Source organism: Cetorhinus maximus, chromosome 21 (assembly GCF_964194155.1).
Source record: "Cetorhinus maximus chromosome 21, sCetMax3.hap1.1, whole genome shotgun sequence".
Lineage (NCBI taxonomy): Eukaryota > Metazoa > Chordata > Chondrichthyes > Lamniformes > Cetorhinidae > Cetorhinus > Cetorhinus maximus.
The window spans coordinates 56,610,770-56,627,078 of NC_135899.1; the positions used below are offsets into that span (position 1 = coordinate 56,610,770).

At 43.3% G+C, this 16,309-nt stretch overlaps 1 protein-coding gene across 1 annotated transcript in view; it reads right to left on the minus strand.

The window, feature by feature from the left end:
- Positions 1 to 4,380, minus strand: part of gnl2 (G protein nucleolar 2) — a 46,203-nt gene extending 41,823 nt beyond the window's left edge. Inside the window, exon 1 of the mRNA XM_078566965.1 lies at positions 4,228 to 4,380. Within this exon, the coding sequence (XP_078423091.1) occupies positions 4,228 to 4,291 (64 nt within the window). The 5' untranslated portion in view covers positions 4,292 to 4,380. The remainder of the gene's footprint in view (positions 1 to 4,227) is intronic.
- Positions 4,381 to 16,309: the final 11,929 nt, after the last annotated feature.

The following is a 16,309-nucleotide window of genomic DNA, read 5'->3' on the forward strand; positions in this document are numbered from 1 at the left end:
TTACAACAATCGAGAATGGTTTCATGGTCACTATTAGACTTTTAATTCCAGATGTTTATTGAATTCAAATTCCACCTTCTGCCACAGTGGGGTTTGAACCCGGGTCCCCAGAGCATTCCCCTGGGTCTCTGAATTACCAGTCCAGTGCCAATACCACAATGTCAATGCCTCCCTCCGAGGGAAAGAAGTAGCTACACCACACAGACTGAAGCGGTTCAAGAAGATAGCTCACCAGCTTCTCAATGGCAATAAATGTTGGTCTTGCCAGTGATGCCCACATCCTGTGAACAAATTAAAAAGAATCTTTGCAGAGGATAAACACCAACTTTCTGATACCTCTTGGTAATGCGCCCTGGACTGTGACCCCCCCATCACTGAACGTCAAGTCATCGTTTCTCAGACTGCCAATGACCTCATCTTGTTTGGAGATCTTCCCATCTCCAACATCATAGGCCCCAACCTGCAAAGTTTCTAACCCAAGTTCGCAAACATGATCGTCAAACCCACTGTTTCAGTTTGTCCTTGGCCGATAGAACTTATTTCTATTGCAATTATTTTTTCTTATGTCCAGTCTCTTTTCACCTCTGCTTCTGATACCGTCCATCACTTCCCTGTCTCTAACTGTCCCCTTTTCACGATGGACATCCAATCCCTCTACACTTTCGGCCCCCCATCAGGGTGGCATAAATACCCTCTGCTTCTTCTCTGAACCAAAGCCAAACCTGAGCCCACCCATCACCACTCTCCTCCACCTATCTGAACTTGTTCTTACAATGAACAGCTTCTCCTCTCACTCCAAATAAAAGATGTTGTTATGGGAATCCATATGGGTCCTAGCTATGTCTGCCTTTTTGTGGAATGTGAGGAACATTTTTTGTTCCAACTCTGTTCAGGTCGGGTCCCTTTTCCAGTACATTGGTGACAATACCAGTGTCGCTTTCTGCTCTTGCCCCAAACTGGAAAATTTCTACAACTTTGCTTCCAATTTCCACCCTTCCCTCACCCTCACTTGATCCATATCTGACTCTTCCCTTCCTCGACACCTCTAACTCCATTTTTGGGGATAGGTTGTCAAATAATACTGACCCAAAGCCCACCAATTTCCACAGCTACCTTCATTATACTTCCCCTCATCCCGCCTCCCATAAGAACTCTATTCCACTCTCCCAGCTTCTCTGACATCTGTCCGGGTGACGCAGCCTTCTATGCCAGTGCTTCCAATATGTCTTCCTTTGCCCTTAACCAAGGATTCTTCCTCATTGAAGCTGACATGGACCCCAATCAATGTTCTCCATAAGCTACGCAGTTATGCAAGTCCCTGTGTAGGGTGTGTACACGTCAATCCCTTTAAGTTACCTTGACAATTTCTCAAAATTCTGCTCTCACCCCTTCCCCGAACCATGATATGGTTCCCTTTGTCCTCAGCTTTCATCCCACCAGCCTTTACATTCAACAGATCATCCTCTGCCATTTCTGCCAGCTCCAGCATGATGCCACCACCAAACACATCTTCCCTCCCCCTTTTTTCAGCATTCCTAAGGGATCATTCCCTCTGCTACCCCTGGTCCACTCCTCAATCAGCCACATCATCCCTTCCCCATTCCATAGCACTGTGCCATACAAGCATAGGAAATGCAATGCTTGCTTTTTTATTTCTTCCCTTTTCACCATTCAAAAGCCCAAACACACCTTACAAGTGAAAGAGTGATGTACATGTACTTCTTTCAATTTAGTGTACTGTATTTGCTGCTCACAATATGGTCTCCTTTACACTGGGGAGGCCAAATGCAGAGACTGGGTGACCACTTTGCAAATTGCCTCTGTTCAGTCTGCCATCGTGTGCCTGAGCTTCCTTGTGTGTCATTTTAATTCTCTACCCCACTCTCACATTGACCACTATCTTCAACCTCCTATACTGTATTAATGAAGCTCAAGGAACAACACCTCAGAGGAACATAGTAGCAGGAGTAGGCCCATTTGGCCCTTCGAGCCTGCTCCACCATTCAATAAGTTCACGGCTAACCCAATTGTGGTCTCAGCTTCACTTTCCTGTCTGTCCCCAAAAACCCTTGGCTCCCATGTCTAACAAAAATCTGTCTAACTCTGCCTTGAATAAATTCAAAGACCCAGCCTCTGCTATTTTCTGGAGAAAAGAATGCCACACACCAATGACCCTTTGGGAGAAAAAGTTTCTCATGTCTGTCTTAAAAGGAAGACCTCTTATTTTTAAACTTCGTCCCCTAGTTTTAGTCTCCTTTATAAAAGAAAACATCCTCCAGGTATCCAACCTATTAAGTCCCCTCAAGATCTTATATGTTTCAATAAGTTCACCTCACATTCTTCTAAACTCCAGTGGGGGTATAAGCCTAATCTGTTCAATGTTTCTTCATAAGACAACCATTTCATCTGAGGGATGAGTCCAGTGATCCTTCTCTGAACTGCTTCTAAAGTAATTATATCTTTTAAATTTATACAAAAACAGAATCGGTACCAGAATTCAATTCAGCACTTCACAGCCACCTAGACTCAACTCCAAGTTCAACATCTTCAGAACATAACCACTCCTCCCATTTTTTCAGACAGCTATTGCTAGTAGTGATTCTGTTTTTGTAATTTGCAGCTCCTCCAGACTGATCTTGTTTCTTTTATTGGTCTATTTCAACTGCCAGTTCTGATGAAAGGTCGCAGACCTGAAACGTTCACTTTGTTTCTCCCTCCACAGATGCTGCCTGACTTGCTGAAAATTCCGGCATTTTCAGTCTTTATTCCTATCGTAGACCTGAAAAACTTGCCCTATTTCTCTCTCCACAGATGCGACCTTTCTGTTTCAACATTTTGATTTTACGTCAGATTTCCAGCATCCACAGCATTTTGCCTTTGAAGAAAAAAAATCCATGCTGACTTTCATTAACCAGCACCAACTTATCCAAATGCCAATTATTTTTGCCCCAGATTATTGACTCTTAAATGCTTATGCACCACTGGTGATAGGTTGACTGGTGTCAGGGTTTTCATATCCCTTTTTGAAACATGGGTGTCTGTGGCAGAACAGGAATATCCAAGCAGGTTTGAAGATTACGGTTACAGCTTCCGTAATTTACACCCATACCACCCGTTGTGATGCAGGTTGCATCCCACCCAGAGTGGATGTAATTTGTACTTTTGAGTAGTGCCAGCCTTTTATCTCGTAGTTATCTACTAGCCTGGGTATCAATTCCACTCCCCCAGGGGCTTCCCTCAGCCCACCCCGCCACAACCCCTTGGTGATTCCCTCTGCCTGCTCTACCAACCCTGTTGTCACATCCACCACATACCCACCTCCTCCCCACCGCAGTATATGCCCCCACCAAAAACCCACCACAATCGCCTGTCTCTTCACACCCCTCCCCTACCTGACCTGCCCCCCTCAAACCCTCCCAACTCCAGGTCTCGTTCTCGCTCCAAGGACCCTCCCCCAACCTTGGATCTCTGTCTCTCTCTTCTGATTCCCCCACACCAACTGCCTGCCTCTGGACATCTCAACCCCCTCTCTCTCCCAACCCCATCCCCAGGTGTCTCCCTCCTGCACCTCTACCCCCAGGTCCCGCACCCACACACCCGCCATTTCACCCCGTCCCTGCCCCTCACCCACCCCGCCCCGCCTCCCGGTCCTTGTCTCACCCCCCCCTCCCTCCTTCCTTCTCCCTCTGCCCCCCCCCTCTCCTTCTCCCTCTGCCCCCCCCTCTCCTTCTCCCTCTGCCCCCCCCTCTCCTTCTCCCTCTGCCCCCCCCTCTCCTTCTCCCTCTGCGCCCCCCTCCCTTCCTTCTTCCTCTGCGCCCCCCTCCCTTCCTTCTTCCTCTCACCCCCACCCCCCTTCCTTCTTCCTCTCACCCCCACCCCCCTTCCTTCTTCCTCTCACCCCCACCCCCCTTCCTTCTTCCTCTCACCCCCACCCCCCTTCCTTCTTCCTCTCACCCCCACCCCCCTTCCTTCTTCCTCTCACCCCCACCCCCTTCCTTCTTCCTCTCACCCCCACCCCCCTTCCTTCTTCCTCTCACCCCCACCTTCCTTCTTCCTCTCACCCCCCCCTTCCTTCTTCCTCTCACCCCCCCCCTTCCTTCTTCCTCTCACCCCCCCCCTTCCTTCTTCCTCTCACCCCCCCCTTCCTTCTTCCTCTCACCCCCCCCCCTTCCTTCTTCCTCTCACCCGCTCCCCTTCCTTCTTCCTCTCACCCGCTCCCTCTCTCACCCGGGTTGGTGCTTGATGTTGATGGGTTGACGGTCCCGCGGCCCCGGTAACCGGGTTTCACCATCGTGCCCCTGGCGCTGCTCGAGCTTCCCAAGCGTCCACAAGTTCCACGCGACTCCGCGTCCTCAATCTGCGACCAGAGCCTGTACGTCATCACCCCGCGACACCCTTGTCAGTGAGGTTGCTGTTCGAGTATCTGGATTTGTGCTGGCAAGATGTTTAATATATTAAGAAACACAGAAAGCGTTGGAAATCCTCAGCAGTTCTGGCAGCATCAGTGGAGAACCAATCGAAATTAATGTTTTAGGTGGACATCCCTTTGTCACTTCTGATGTAAATAAAGAGTTGCATTTATGTAGCAACTTTCACAGCCTCAGGTATCCCTTTACAGCGAATGAACAACTATTTTATGTGTGGCCATTGTTGTTGTAATGTAGGAAACGCAGTAGCCATTTTATGCACAGCAAGCTCCCACAAAGAGCAATGTCATATTAAACAGATAATCTGTTTGTTTAGTGATGTTGATTGAGAAATGTTGGTTGTGATCCAGGGGTAAGTCCCTTCCTCTTTGATCTGAGAGAACAGCAGGGCCAAGGTTTAAAATCTCAGCTGAAAGACAACATCTCCAAGTCCAGAGAGAGGTAAAATACGTCCTGAATTTTAAGAGGTTTCCCTTATTTTGACTCTCTTGTGTCCCTTATTATATCTGTCCTTAAGTCTTTTGTCCCTTATTTGTAGGACAGACTGTGGGATACTGAGCAGGCAGGTGACAAACTGTCCCAGCTTTTCTGGGATTATCCTGAAATTTGGCTTCCCGTCCAAGAAATGAGGAACAAAAGGAGAACAAGTAGTCAAAATAAGGGACAACCCCTTAAATGCCGGACAGTTGGTCACCCTGGAATAATCCCATCTCTTTGTGCTCAAGTCTGGATTTGAGATTTGAACTTGCAACCTTGTGGATCAGAGACAAAAAGCACAACCCACTGAGTGACAGCTAACTTCTGCGCTTTATTGTGCACTATATATAGTGTGTGATGAGTTTATTAAGAAAAAATCAATAGAACATAATTTCTAACATACGACAACAAGTAGTGAGGGTGATATTTAAGAATAGTTTCATAAATCTTTTTAATTCTGTCATGGTGTTTTCTTCCTGTACCTGGAGAAAGAGAAAGAAAAAGACTTACATTTATGTAGCGCTTTTCATGACCACTGGATGTCTCAAAGTGCTTTACAGCCAATGAAGTTTGTTTTAAATCTAGTCACTTTGGTCATGTAGGAAAGGCAGCAGCCATTTTGCGGACAGCCAAGCTCCCACAAACAACAATGTGATAATGATCTGAAAATCTGTTTTTGTGACGTTGGGTGAGGGATATGGCCAGGACACCAGGGATAACTTCTTGTTCGAATACTGCCACTGAATCTTTTACGTCCACTTACAGAGCCTTGGTTTAATGTCTCATCCAAAAGATGGAGTGTCAGAAACAACAGTGAGCATTTCACCTGGATAATTTTACTAAGGCCTTCCTATATAAAAGCTTCAGTAGTATAAGGCTGCCATCTTCTCATCCTTGAAAAAGGTGGCTCTGTTGGGGTAGCTGCTATTTTCATTAAGTGTTCTTAAATATATATAAATAAATAATAATGGTACTGCTCACAGTGAGTCAGAAGGTCCATCATTTTAAGGATAGGAACAACATAGCATTTAAAATAGATTGATGTGTGTGTGTGTGACTTTATGGTTTAATCATTGCAGATTTTTGAAATGAATGCTGGGTAGGCAGTCTACCAACCAGAGCCCTGTCTTTGTTTGAATGGCAGGTGAATTAACACATTGGGGACTATGGAACTCGTAATATTCTTAAGGAGAGGGATCTAAAACACACATTTTAAAATAGCTTTACACCTGTACGAAATAAATCCAAGAGCAAGCAATCAGAAATGTCAATTATTCAGGTTGGATGAATGAACATACATATGAACATAAGAATTAGGAGCAGGAGTAGGCCATTCGGCTCTTTGAGCTTGCTCCACCATTCAATAAGATCATGGCTGATCTGATTGCAATTGAACACCACATTCATGCCTACCCCCAATAACTTTTCACCCCCTTACCAAGAATCTACCTACCTCTACCTTAAAAATATTCAAAGATTCTGCTTCCACCACCTTTTGAGGGAGAGATTCACTACTCTCAGAGGAAAAAAATCCCCCCATCTGTGTCCTAAGTGGGCGACCCCCTTACTTTTAAACTGTGGCTCTTAGCACTAGATTCTCCCACAAGAGGAAACATCCTCTCCACATCGACCCTAGAACTCTCAGGACCTTATATGCTTTAATCAACTCACCTCTTACTCTTTCAAACTCCAGCAAATACAAGCAAAGATAAAAGCAAAGTACTGCGGGTGCGGCGGAAATCTGAAATAAAAACAGAAAATACTGGAAAAACTCACCAGGTCTGACAGCATCTGTGGAGAGAGAAACAGAGTTAACGGTCTGAGTCTATATGACCCTTCTTCAGACCTGCTTCCAGCAGATATAAGCCTCGCCTTTCCTCATAAGACAACCCTCCCAATCGAGGTATGGAGCGCAGAGAACATTGGATGAAGATTTCTGACCGAAGACATCAATACTGAGGCTTATATGGAACTTTTTAAAAACATAAAAACTGGATAAGGATATATACACACACACACGCAAAGATGTTTAGCAAACCTTCCCTGAACTGCTTCTAACGTATTTACATCCTTCTGTAAGGCATCTTGATATTTTGTGTATTTCTATAATGCTGTAAGGCATTCCTTTGTTTTTTTTTAACATGTATTATATTTATACTTGTGTCAAAATGTGACCAGTTGTGAGGTGGACCAACGTCCTGAGCTCAGAGCTGGTTGGTAGGAGCATGGAGTGCGGAGAACATTGGATGAAGATTTCTGACTGAAGACATCAATGCTGAGACTTATATGGAACTTTTTAAAAACATAAAGACTGGGGCAGTGGCTAACCACCAAACACCCTGATTACAGAAACTGACCTAGACAATGGCCTCTCAGGTGTGTGTGAATGGCTTTCTTCCTGCCTTAACAAGAGACGCAAATCACATCTATCGCTGGCAGGTACCTGGAGACACACCACCCCGCTGAGAGCAGGAAATGACCACGTGCAGGTTGTCTTTGCATGGCCAGGGTGGGATTAATAATCCAATCAGATGACTCGATTTAAGACATTGCCATAGATGCTGAGAGACCAGGGTCAGAAAGGGGTATAAAGCTCTCAAGGATATTGGGGCTGCAGCCAGGAAGTGTGACTTGGTCAGTCAAGGGAAGTCATGTAGTAGGTGGTGAGAAGGGCACACCCTGTCAAATCCTTCATGCACGCCTGAAGTCTACGCCACTGCATGCTGTCCATGAAGCGGCAGCAGGGGGGAAGAGATGGTCGCACAGCTGCTTGTGCCTTTGCAAAGAAGGACTGGAAAGAGCTGCAGTGGTTTTTGTTGAGGTTCATCCTGAGCAGTTCCGTGGCACAAGACTCTGTACTCTACAGGTTGTTCCCAGGGACGCACACCTGGAGAAACATCAACTGCTGCTGGAGGATCATCAACTTGGTGAAAGAAGTTATTTGATCTGCCCGAAACTTGTTGATCTTCCAGTGCAAAGAGTTGTCCATGACCGAGTGTTGGAAACTGACACATTCCAAGGTCCAGGACTATGTGCTAAGGGACACACTAAAGCTTGGGGCAGGGGCCACAAAGCGCAATGGGGAAAGGCCAGTGTGTAAGGCCTTTCAGTTATAGTACACCAAGGGACTGGTAACTGTGTTTGTCAAGAAGATATAATAATTCTCATAATATTGTAAAATAGAGTAAGAGTGAAATGTGTCTTTGTGTCTGTAGGTGTGTGTGTGTAAGACTTAATTGGATTAAAGGCAGCTGGTCTGAAGGCTTTGATGTAAATTAGGTAAACATGGGGAAGTTTAGAAACATTGGCATCAAGGGAACATTTGCATTTGGAAATAAACCAGCCTAGATTGTTTTCAAAGGAGGGTGAAATGTGTCACCTAGCAAGGTGAAGTTTAGAAACCATGTGTTTATCTTTCCCAAAGATTTCTGGTAAAACTTAGTGCTATGTGAGGGTTTTATTATCAGGGAGATAAAGTCCAAATACACAATGAAACAATGGGTATTTGCATTCAAAGAGGAAGATATGTATGAAGAAGAGAAGACTGTTTAGAAGGGAAGGCATTTTTAAGATCTTACAAGTATAAAAATCCCTCAGCATCTATGTGTAAAGCTGCTGACCTCAAAGGACTGAAGTTAAGAAAACTCACTTGGAATTTGACTTGTTCAGGGTACCATGTTTCTTTGCCTAAAACTTTTACCCTATGTGTCTTACTGTTGCCTTAACGAAAGTGTAACTGAGAGTTCGATTGAACAGGGGATTTAGCAGTTATCATAGTAGTAATCTGCAGATCTATGCATGTATTTAAAATCATTTCTCTTATTAATAAATGTTTAATCTAGTTTTATAAAAACTTGGTGGTCTTATTACTATTGAATTCAAGGAACGCATCTCGAAATTTATACAAATTGAAAATTAGTTGTTACAGTTGTTTCAAGTTTCCTCTGGGATTTGAGCAGTTCAGCATTGACCACTAGCTGTGTCATAACTTTCTGTAATGACCATTTTGAAATGTTTATCATAATGTTCTTTTTATTTTATTGAAGCACCTCAGAGTGCAACATGATTAACTTAGAAAATGTGAGTATCATTTCACTTTCCTGTTAAGACAGTTTGAGATATTTTATAATGATCTTTTAGATCTTTTATGAATAAAGTATATTTTTGCAAAGAAAAAATCATGTGGAAGTGGAAAATGTACCCATAGTTTGTTTCTTGTTGTTGATACCAAAGTACGAGGTCAGGATTTTATAGGGTAGTGAGACCCCCTGGTTAAGAGACTTGCACTTCCTTAAATGAGACCAATACTGTACACAGATGTGGTCTTACCAATGCCCTGTACAACTGAAGAATAACCTCCCTACATTTGTTTTCAATTCCCCTTGCAATAAATTATAACATTCTATTAGCTTTCCTAATTACTTATTGTACCTGCATACTAGCCTTTTGCAATTCATGCACTGGTACCCCTAGATCCCTCTGCATCCCAGAGATCTGCAATCTGTCACCATTTAGATAATATACTTTTTTTTATTTTTCCTGCCAAAATGGCCAATTTCCCACTTTCCTACATTATGCTCCATTTGCCAGATCTTTGCCCACTCACTTAACCTGTCTATATCCCTTTGTAGCCTCCTTATGTCCTCTGCACATCTTACTATCCTACCTATCTTTGTGTCATCAACAAATTTCACAACCATACCTTGGTCCCTTTATCCAAGTCATTTATATAAATTGTAAAATGTTGAGGCCCCAGCACTGATCCCTGTGGCACATCACTCGTTACATCTTGCCAACCAGAAAAAGACCTATTTATGCCTACCCCGTTTCATGTTAGCTAGCCAATCATCTATCTATGCCAATATGTTACCCTCTACACCATAAGCTTTTATTTTTGGCAATAACCTTTGGTGTTGCATCTTATCAAAAGCCTTCTGGAAATCTAACTACAGTACATCCACTGGTTCCCCTTTATCCACAGCATATGTTACCTCTTCAAAGAGCTCCAATAAATTGGTTAAACATGATTTCTCTTTCACAAAACCATGTCGACTCTGCCTGATTACCCTGAATTTTTCCCAGTGTCCTGCTATAACACCTTTAATAATAGCTTTGAACATTTTCTCTATGACAGCTGTTAAGCTAACTGGCCTGTGGTTTCCTGCTTTCTGTCTCCCTCCCTTCTTGAATCAAGGAGTTACATTCATTATTTTCCAATTTAATGGAACCTTCCCAAAGCTATGGAATTTTGAAAACTAAAACCAACGCATCAACTATCTCACTAGCTACTTTTTTTTAAGACTCTAGGATGTCATGGAAATATAATAATACTCATAATATTATTGTGATTTATTGTAAAAGTGGGTTGATAATGGAGTTTGGATGGTTTGTGTGTGTGTATGTGTGTGAGATTTAATTGAATTGGAGACAGCTGGTCTGGAGGCTTTGATTTATCAAAAAGAAGCTAGGTTTGAAATGCTAAATACATAAACATAGTTGAAGTTTTAGAATGTGAGATGTGAGGAAAATTTGCATTTTTAGATAAATTAGGGTAGTTTGAATTTCAAAGAGATGGTAGTATGTTACGCCTTTCCAGAAAAAGTTAAGCCAAACAGTGTGTTTATTTTTCCCAAAAGTTGCTGATAAAATTAGTACTATGAAAGATTTATATTATGAGAAAGGTAAAGTTGCAAAAACATATGGGAACAATGGAAGTTGCATTAAAAGGGAAAACATGTATAAAGTAGATGAGGTTATGTGTTGGGGAAAAGGAATTCTAAGATCTAACAAGTGTGATAAGCCTCCAGCCTCTGTGCATCAAATTGCTGTCTACAGGAATCGAAGCTGAGAAATCTCACTTTGAGTATCACTGTCCAGGGTATGGTGTTGTTTTGCCTGGGCCTGTTTAAATCTATTTATTTTTACTGTTGTCTTAACAGGGGTGTAATTGGAAGCCAGATTAATTAGGAGTTTTAGAAGTTATTATAGTAGTAATTTGTAGCCCTATGTTTGTGCTTGAAATCTTTTCCTTTGTTAATAAATGTTTAATTTAGTTTTCTAAAAACACCTGAAGCTGTGATAGTCTTATTACTTCTGAATTCAGGGACGCATCTTGAAATAAAATTCAAATTGCAAAACAGTTGTGACTGCATGAGCAACTTTCCCTCATGGGTTTGATCCACCTGGCACACATCATCTGCCACGTCATAACAAGGATGAAGTCCATTAGGATCCGGGGACTTGTCAGCCCACAGCTCCAACAATTTTCTCAGTACCACTTCTCTGGTGATTATAATTTTCTCGACTTCCTTCCTCCCTTCCATTTCTGCAGCTATTTCTGGAATGTTACTTGTATCCTCTATAGTGAAGAACGACAAAAAATACCTGTTCAATTCATCTGCCATCTCCTTATTTTCCATTATTAATTCCCCAGACTCACTTTCTATAGGACCAACGCTCGCTTTGTTAACCTTTTAAAAAAATTACCAATAGAATTTCTTAATATCTGTCTTTATATTTCTAGACAGCTTTCTCTTGTACTCTAATTTTTCCTTCCTTATCAACCTTTGCTGTTTGTTATATTCTGTACAATCTTCTGACTTGCCATCCATCTTTGTGCAATTATATGCTTTTTCTTTAAGTTTGATACTATCTTTAATTTTTTTTTAATTAACCATGGATGGTGGTTCCTCCCCTTGGAATTTTTCTTATTGGAATGTATCTATTCTGTGTATTCTGATATATCCCTATAAATGTCTGCCACTGCATCTCTATTGACCTATCTCTTAGCCTAATTTACCAGTTCACTTTAACTAGCTATAAGAGCATAAGGCTTAGGAGCTGAAGTAGTCTGCTTCGCTATTCAATCACCCTCACTATATTGTGCCCTACTACCACTACATTCCTTTTTGCTCCCCCGACTTGAATGGCTCCCTGTACCATGGTACCATGCTCAGTTTGCTCATCCACCTGCAGCCTCCACTCTCATCCAAACAAGCTGAGAGAACCTCAAACCTATTGGACAATTGCAGAGGCTCACACTCCTTCAGTCCTTCCCTCTGGGTCCCCTTACCTGTCTCACTCACTGTCACACGCTCCTGTCCCTCACCAAATCAAAATTCCTTATCCTAAGTGGTGTGACTGCCTCCTGCTACAAAGCATCCAGGTAACCTTCCCCCTCCTTGATGTGTCGCAGTTTCTGCAGCTGAATGACTCTGAGCCCAAGCTCATTGGGCCGCAAACATTTATTGCAGACCTGTTTGCCCTGGATCACACTGGCATCCAAATGCTCCCACTTGCTGCAGCCTTGATACATCACCTGTCCTGCCAACCTTAATGCATTTGAATTAATTACTTAATTATATTATTCATTTATTTATGTTCCTATTTTATTAACTTTACCACTATACTATTTTAAACCTTAGGTCTGGAATAGACCTTAACCACTTACCAGATACTCACCAAACAGCTAAATCCTTTCCCTGTAGTACAGTAAGAACCAATTCCTACAGGGTTAAAAAGGTTGACAAACCAAATGGGAAGGAATACCTCCTTTCCCTCCTCACCAAACTCCCCCACTCACCAAACAGTTCGAAAGCTGCACTCATTTGCATAATAACTTTTCTTCATTTACAACTAGCTTGGAGATGTTTGCTGCTCTCAATTCGTTTTAGCCCATTTCTCCATACCCGGCTGCAGCTCTTGAATATGTGGAAGATCTCATTGCCGGTCATCTTGCATCAATCACATAGGAAGAACGATCCAACACCAGGTGTCATAGAATAAAGTTGATAATTATTAAGTGTGATTGAGGAGAGATATTGCAGGAAATATTACACAAGAGTTATAGAAGTGTAATGCCACACACCATGCATAAGACTTTTATTACATTGCTAAGGGATCTCGCATGGCATTGCTATGTCAGGAGCTATGTTTGCCCATACCTGTCTCTGTTGCCTTTGTGCTGTTGCTTCGCTATCTCCCCTCTTTTACTTTATGTTTTCTTTTACCTTTTTAGGTGGGTGGTGTTAGTAGCTTAGCAGGCATGATAGAGGAGAAAGACCCTAAGGCTGTAGGTTATGGTTTGTTGCCATGTTTGCAGGGCATTAGTCAGATAGGGAAGGGAACTGCCAAGAGCCATGCATGGGCTTTTTCTGTGTGGGCAATGCTGGTTGGGAAGGGGCCTGGCCAGCCACTGCAAGATGGTTTGGTGTGGAATGGTTGCTGCTATGGCTGGAAGGACCTGAGCTGCAGTGTGCAATTTCTGATGGTGGGTGTGGGGAAGGATTTGCCAGGACTGCAGCCCGAGGGCTTAGGACTGCACTACCGGTAGGTGGTGGCTAGCAAGTGGAGGAAGAGATCTTGCTAGGGCTACAGGCTAACTTTCAGGCTACAGGTAAAGAGAAGATTCTGTCCAGGTGCACAGGTCAGCAATGGGGAGATGTATGAGTGGGCAGTGTTGTAGAATGCTATATAGTTACCTTAGAGAGCTCTGAAAGAATAATGTTAAAATACAAACATGACAATTTAAACCATGGCCAGCTATAATATACAGGTGTGATATTCTTGAACTCGTAGGTGAAAAGCAAAAAAAAAGTTAAGTCTTGCATTTATATAGCACCTTTCATGACCTCAGGGCATCCCAAAGAGCTTTACAACCAATGAAGTACTTTTGAAGCACAGCGACTGTTATAATGTAGGAAATGCAGTAGCCAATTTGTACACAGCAAGCTCCCAGAAAATAATAGCCAGGTAGATAACCTGTATTGGTGATGTTGGTTGAGGGATAAATATTAACCAGGACACTGGGGAGAACTCCCCTTTCTTTTAATTAGTGCCCTGGAATCTTTTACATCCCTGAGATGGTAGATGCGGCCTCAGTTTAAAACATCCAAAATACAGTGCATCTCTCCCTCAGTATTGCACTGGAGTGTCAGCCTAGATTTAGTGCTCAAGTCTCTTGACTTGAACCAACAGCTTTCTGACTCTGAGATGAAACTGCTATCAACTGAACCAACTCCCTATACTCTTGTGAATGTCTTCACTAATTGTTACCAGCTAGACCTTTTCTAAACCTATCCCATTTAGCAGATTGATAGTGCTACACACCTCAGTGGAGGGAGTGCTCAGTGGGAAGATGGGACTTTTCCTCCATAAGGATTGTGCGATGTCACTTTTGCCTGAATGGACAAAGGCATCTGTGACAGGTAGATCAGTGAGGATGAGATCAAGTAGCAATTTCCCTTCTGTCTAACACCACCTGCCATAGGCCCAGTACAGCAGATAAGTCACTCAGGATTCAGCCAGCCCTGTCAGTTTTGGTGCCAGGAAGCCACTCTTGGTGATGGACACTGAAGGCCCCCACTCAGACTGCATTCTGTCCCTTTGCTACTCTCAGTGCTTCTACCAAGTGATGTTCAACATGTACTGATTGATCAGATGAGAGAGCAGTAGGTGGTAATCAGCAGGAGGTTTCCTCACCCAGGTTTGAACTGATGCCACGAGACTTCATGGGGTCCAGAGTTAATGTTGAGGATTTCCAGAGCCATTCACTCACAATTGTGTGCCACTGTAGTGTGCTAACTTTGGTCAGCCTGTCCTGAAGTTGCGAGAGGACATACCCAGAAATGGTGATGAAAGACAAACAGAAAATGCTGGAAAAATCCATCAGGTCCGACAGCATCCACAGAGAGAAAAACAGAGCTGACGCCTCGAGTCCGCACGACCCGGGTCGTGACTTGATGGGTTTTTCCAGCATTTTCTGTTTATCTTTCAGATTTCCAGCATCCGCGGTATTTTGTTTTTATAATAGTGATGAAGGACTTTGGACACTGGCTGGAAGGTATGATTCTGTGAGTATGACTTTGTCAGGCTAGTCTGTGGGACAACTCCCCCAATTCTGGCGCAAGTCAGCAGATGTTGGTGAGAAGGGTCAACGTAGGCCCATCTTTACCCACTTTGGCATCAAAATCTCCGTGATTCTGTTGAAACAAATCCAATGGTGGAACCAGGCCAAAGTCAGCTGGAACTGTTACAGTGAAGCTGCTGAAAAAGTAGTGAACTGAATCCCTGTGACAATGGAATGTTATCACCTGCTCAATGGCTTCTTTATTGATGGCACCAGGAGGAGCATCCCCAGAGCTTCCAGCTGCTGGACAAGAGAGACCCAGAACCTACTGCAGCAGTATACAACCCATCAGACAGGCCACAGATTGCAAAGGCCCTAATACAGCCTCTAGACTGTCAGGCACCAGCATTTGATAAAGCTGGTGAAAGATTTGGACATTACACGCTTTCCTCACCGTGCTTGGGTCCTACAATGACCCTTGAAGCCATTAATCCTAACAGAATATCGGACCTCAAAAGTTTGGCTCAACTCCTTAGCCTCCAACCTGTTGGAGAGCACAAAATATACACTGGACAAAAGCACTGAGTGAAAGAATCCATCATAATCGCACCTTCGCAATCTGTGGCCTGTCTGATGGTTTGTATACTGCCACAGCAGGTCCTGGGTCTCCCTTGTCCAGCAGCTGGAAGCTCGGGGGATGCTCCTCTTGGTGGCATCAGTAAGGAAGCCAATGAACCGGTGACAACATTCCAGTGTCACAGAGATTCAGTTCACTACTTTTTCAACAGCTTCACTGTAACAGTTCCAGCTGACTTTAGCCTGGTTCCACCGTTGGATTTGTTTCAACAGAATCATCAGCTCCAGCAAATAATGACCTCCATCTTCTTCAAGGTCCATCAGCACAAGTGAAGTGAGTGAGGGTTTAGCTGCAATGAAGAAAGGGAAGGCAGCTACAGAATTCCTTTATAAAGAAGGTGCCAAGGGACTCCATTGGCTGGTGAAAGTGTACATCAGATTGAAGCCAGATGCATTTTGAAAGTGTGGCAGGAGGCGATGATCATTTTGATATTCAAGCTGGGCAAGCTGACCAAGCACCTGAGAAGCTACAGGTTGATATAATTCCTGTGCATGACCTACAAATTCCTGAAACATATCATGTTCCAAAGAAGCAGCCTTCTTGCCAAGTCAGTGATCCCTGAGGAACAAGCAGGAATCTGGCCTAATTGTAGCTGCAACAAATTTTGGCCCTTGCAATACACATTAAGAATGGATTCTTCACACAAAGGGTAGAATTGTGTAACACTCTGTCACAAAAATCCATGGATGCCAGCTCAATTAATATTTTAAATCTAAGATCAATAGATTTTTGCGAGACAAGGGTATAAGAGCATATGGAGCTAAGGTGGGTGGATGGAGTTAAGATACAGATCAGCCATGATCTTAATGAATGATAGAACAAGTTTGAGGGGCTGAATGGCCTACCCCCATTCCTATGTTCTTATATCATGCTCCTGTCATGTAGTACTTTCTACTCAGTTCCCTTCACCATGCTATCTCT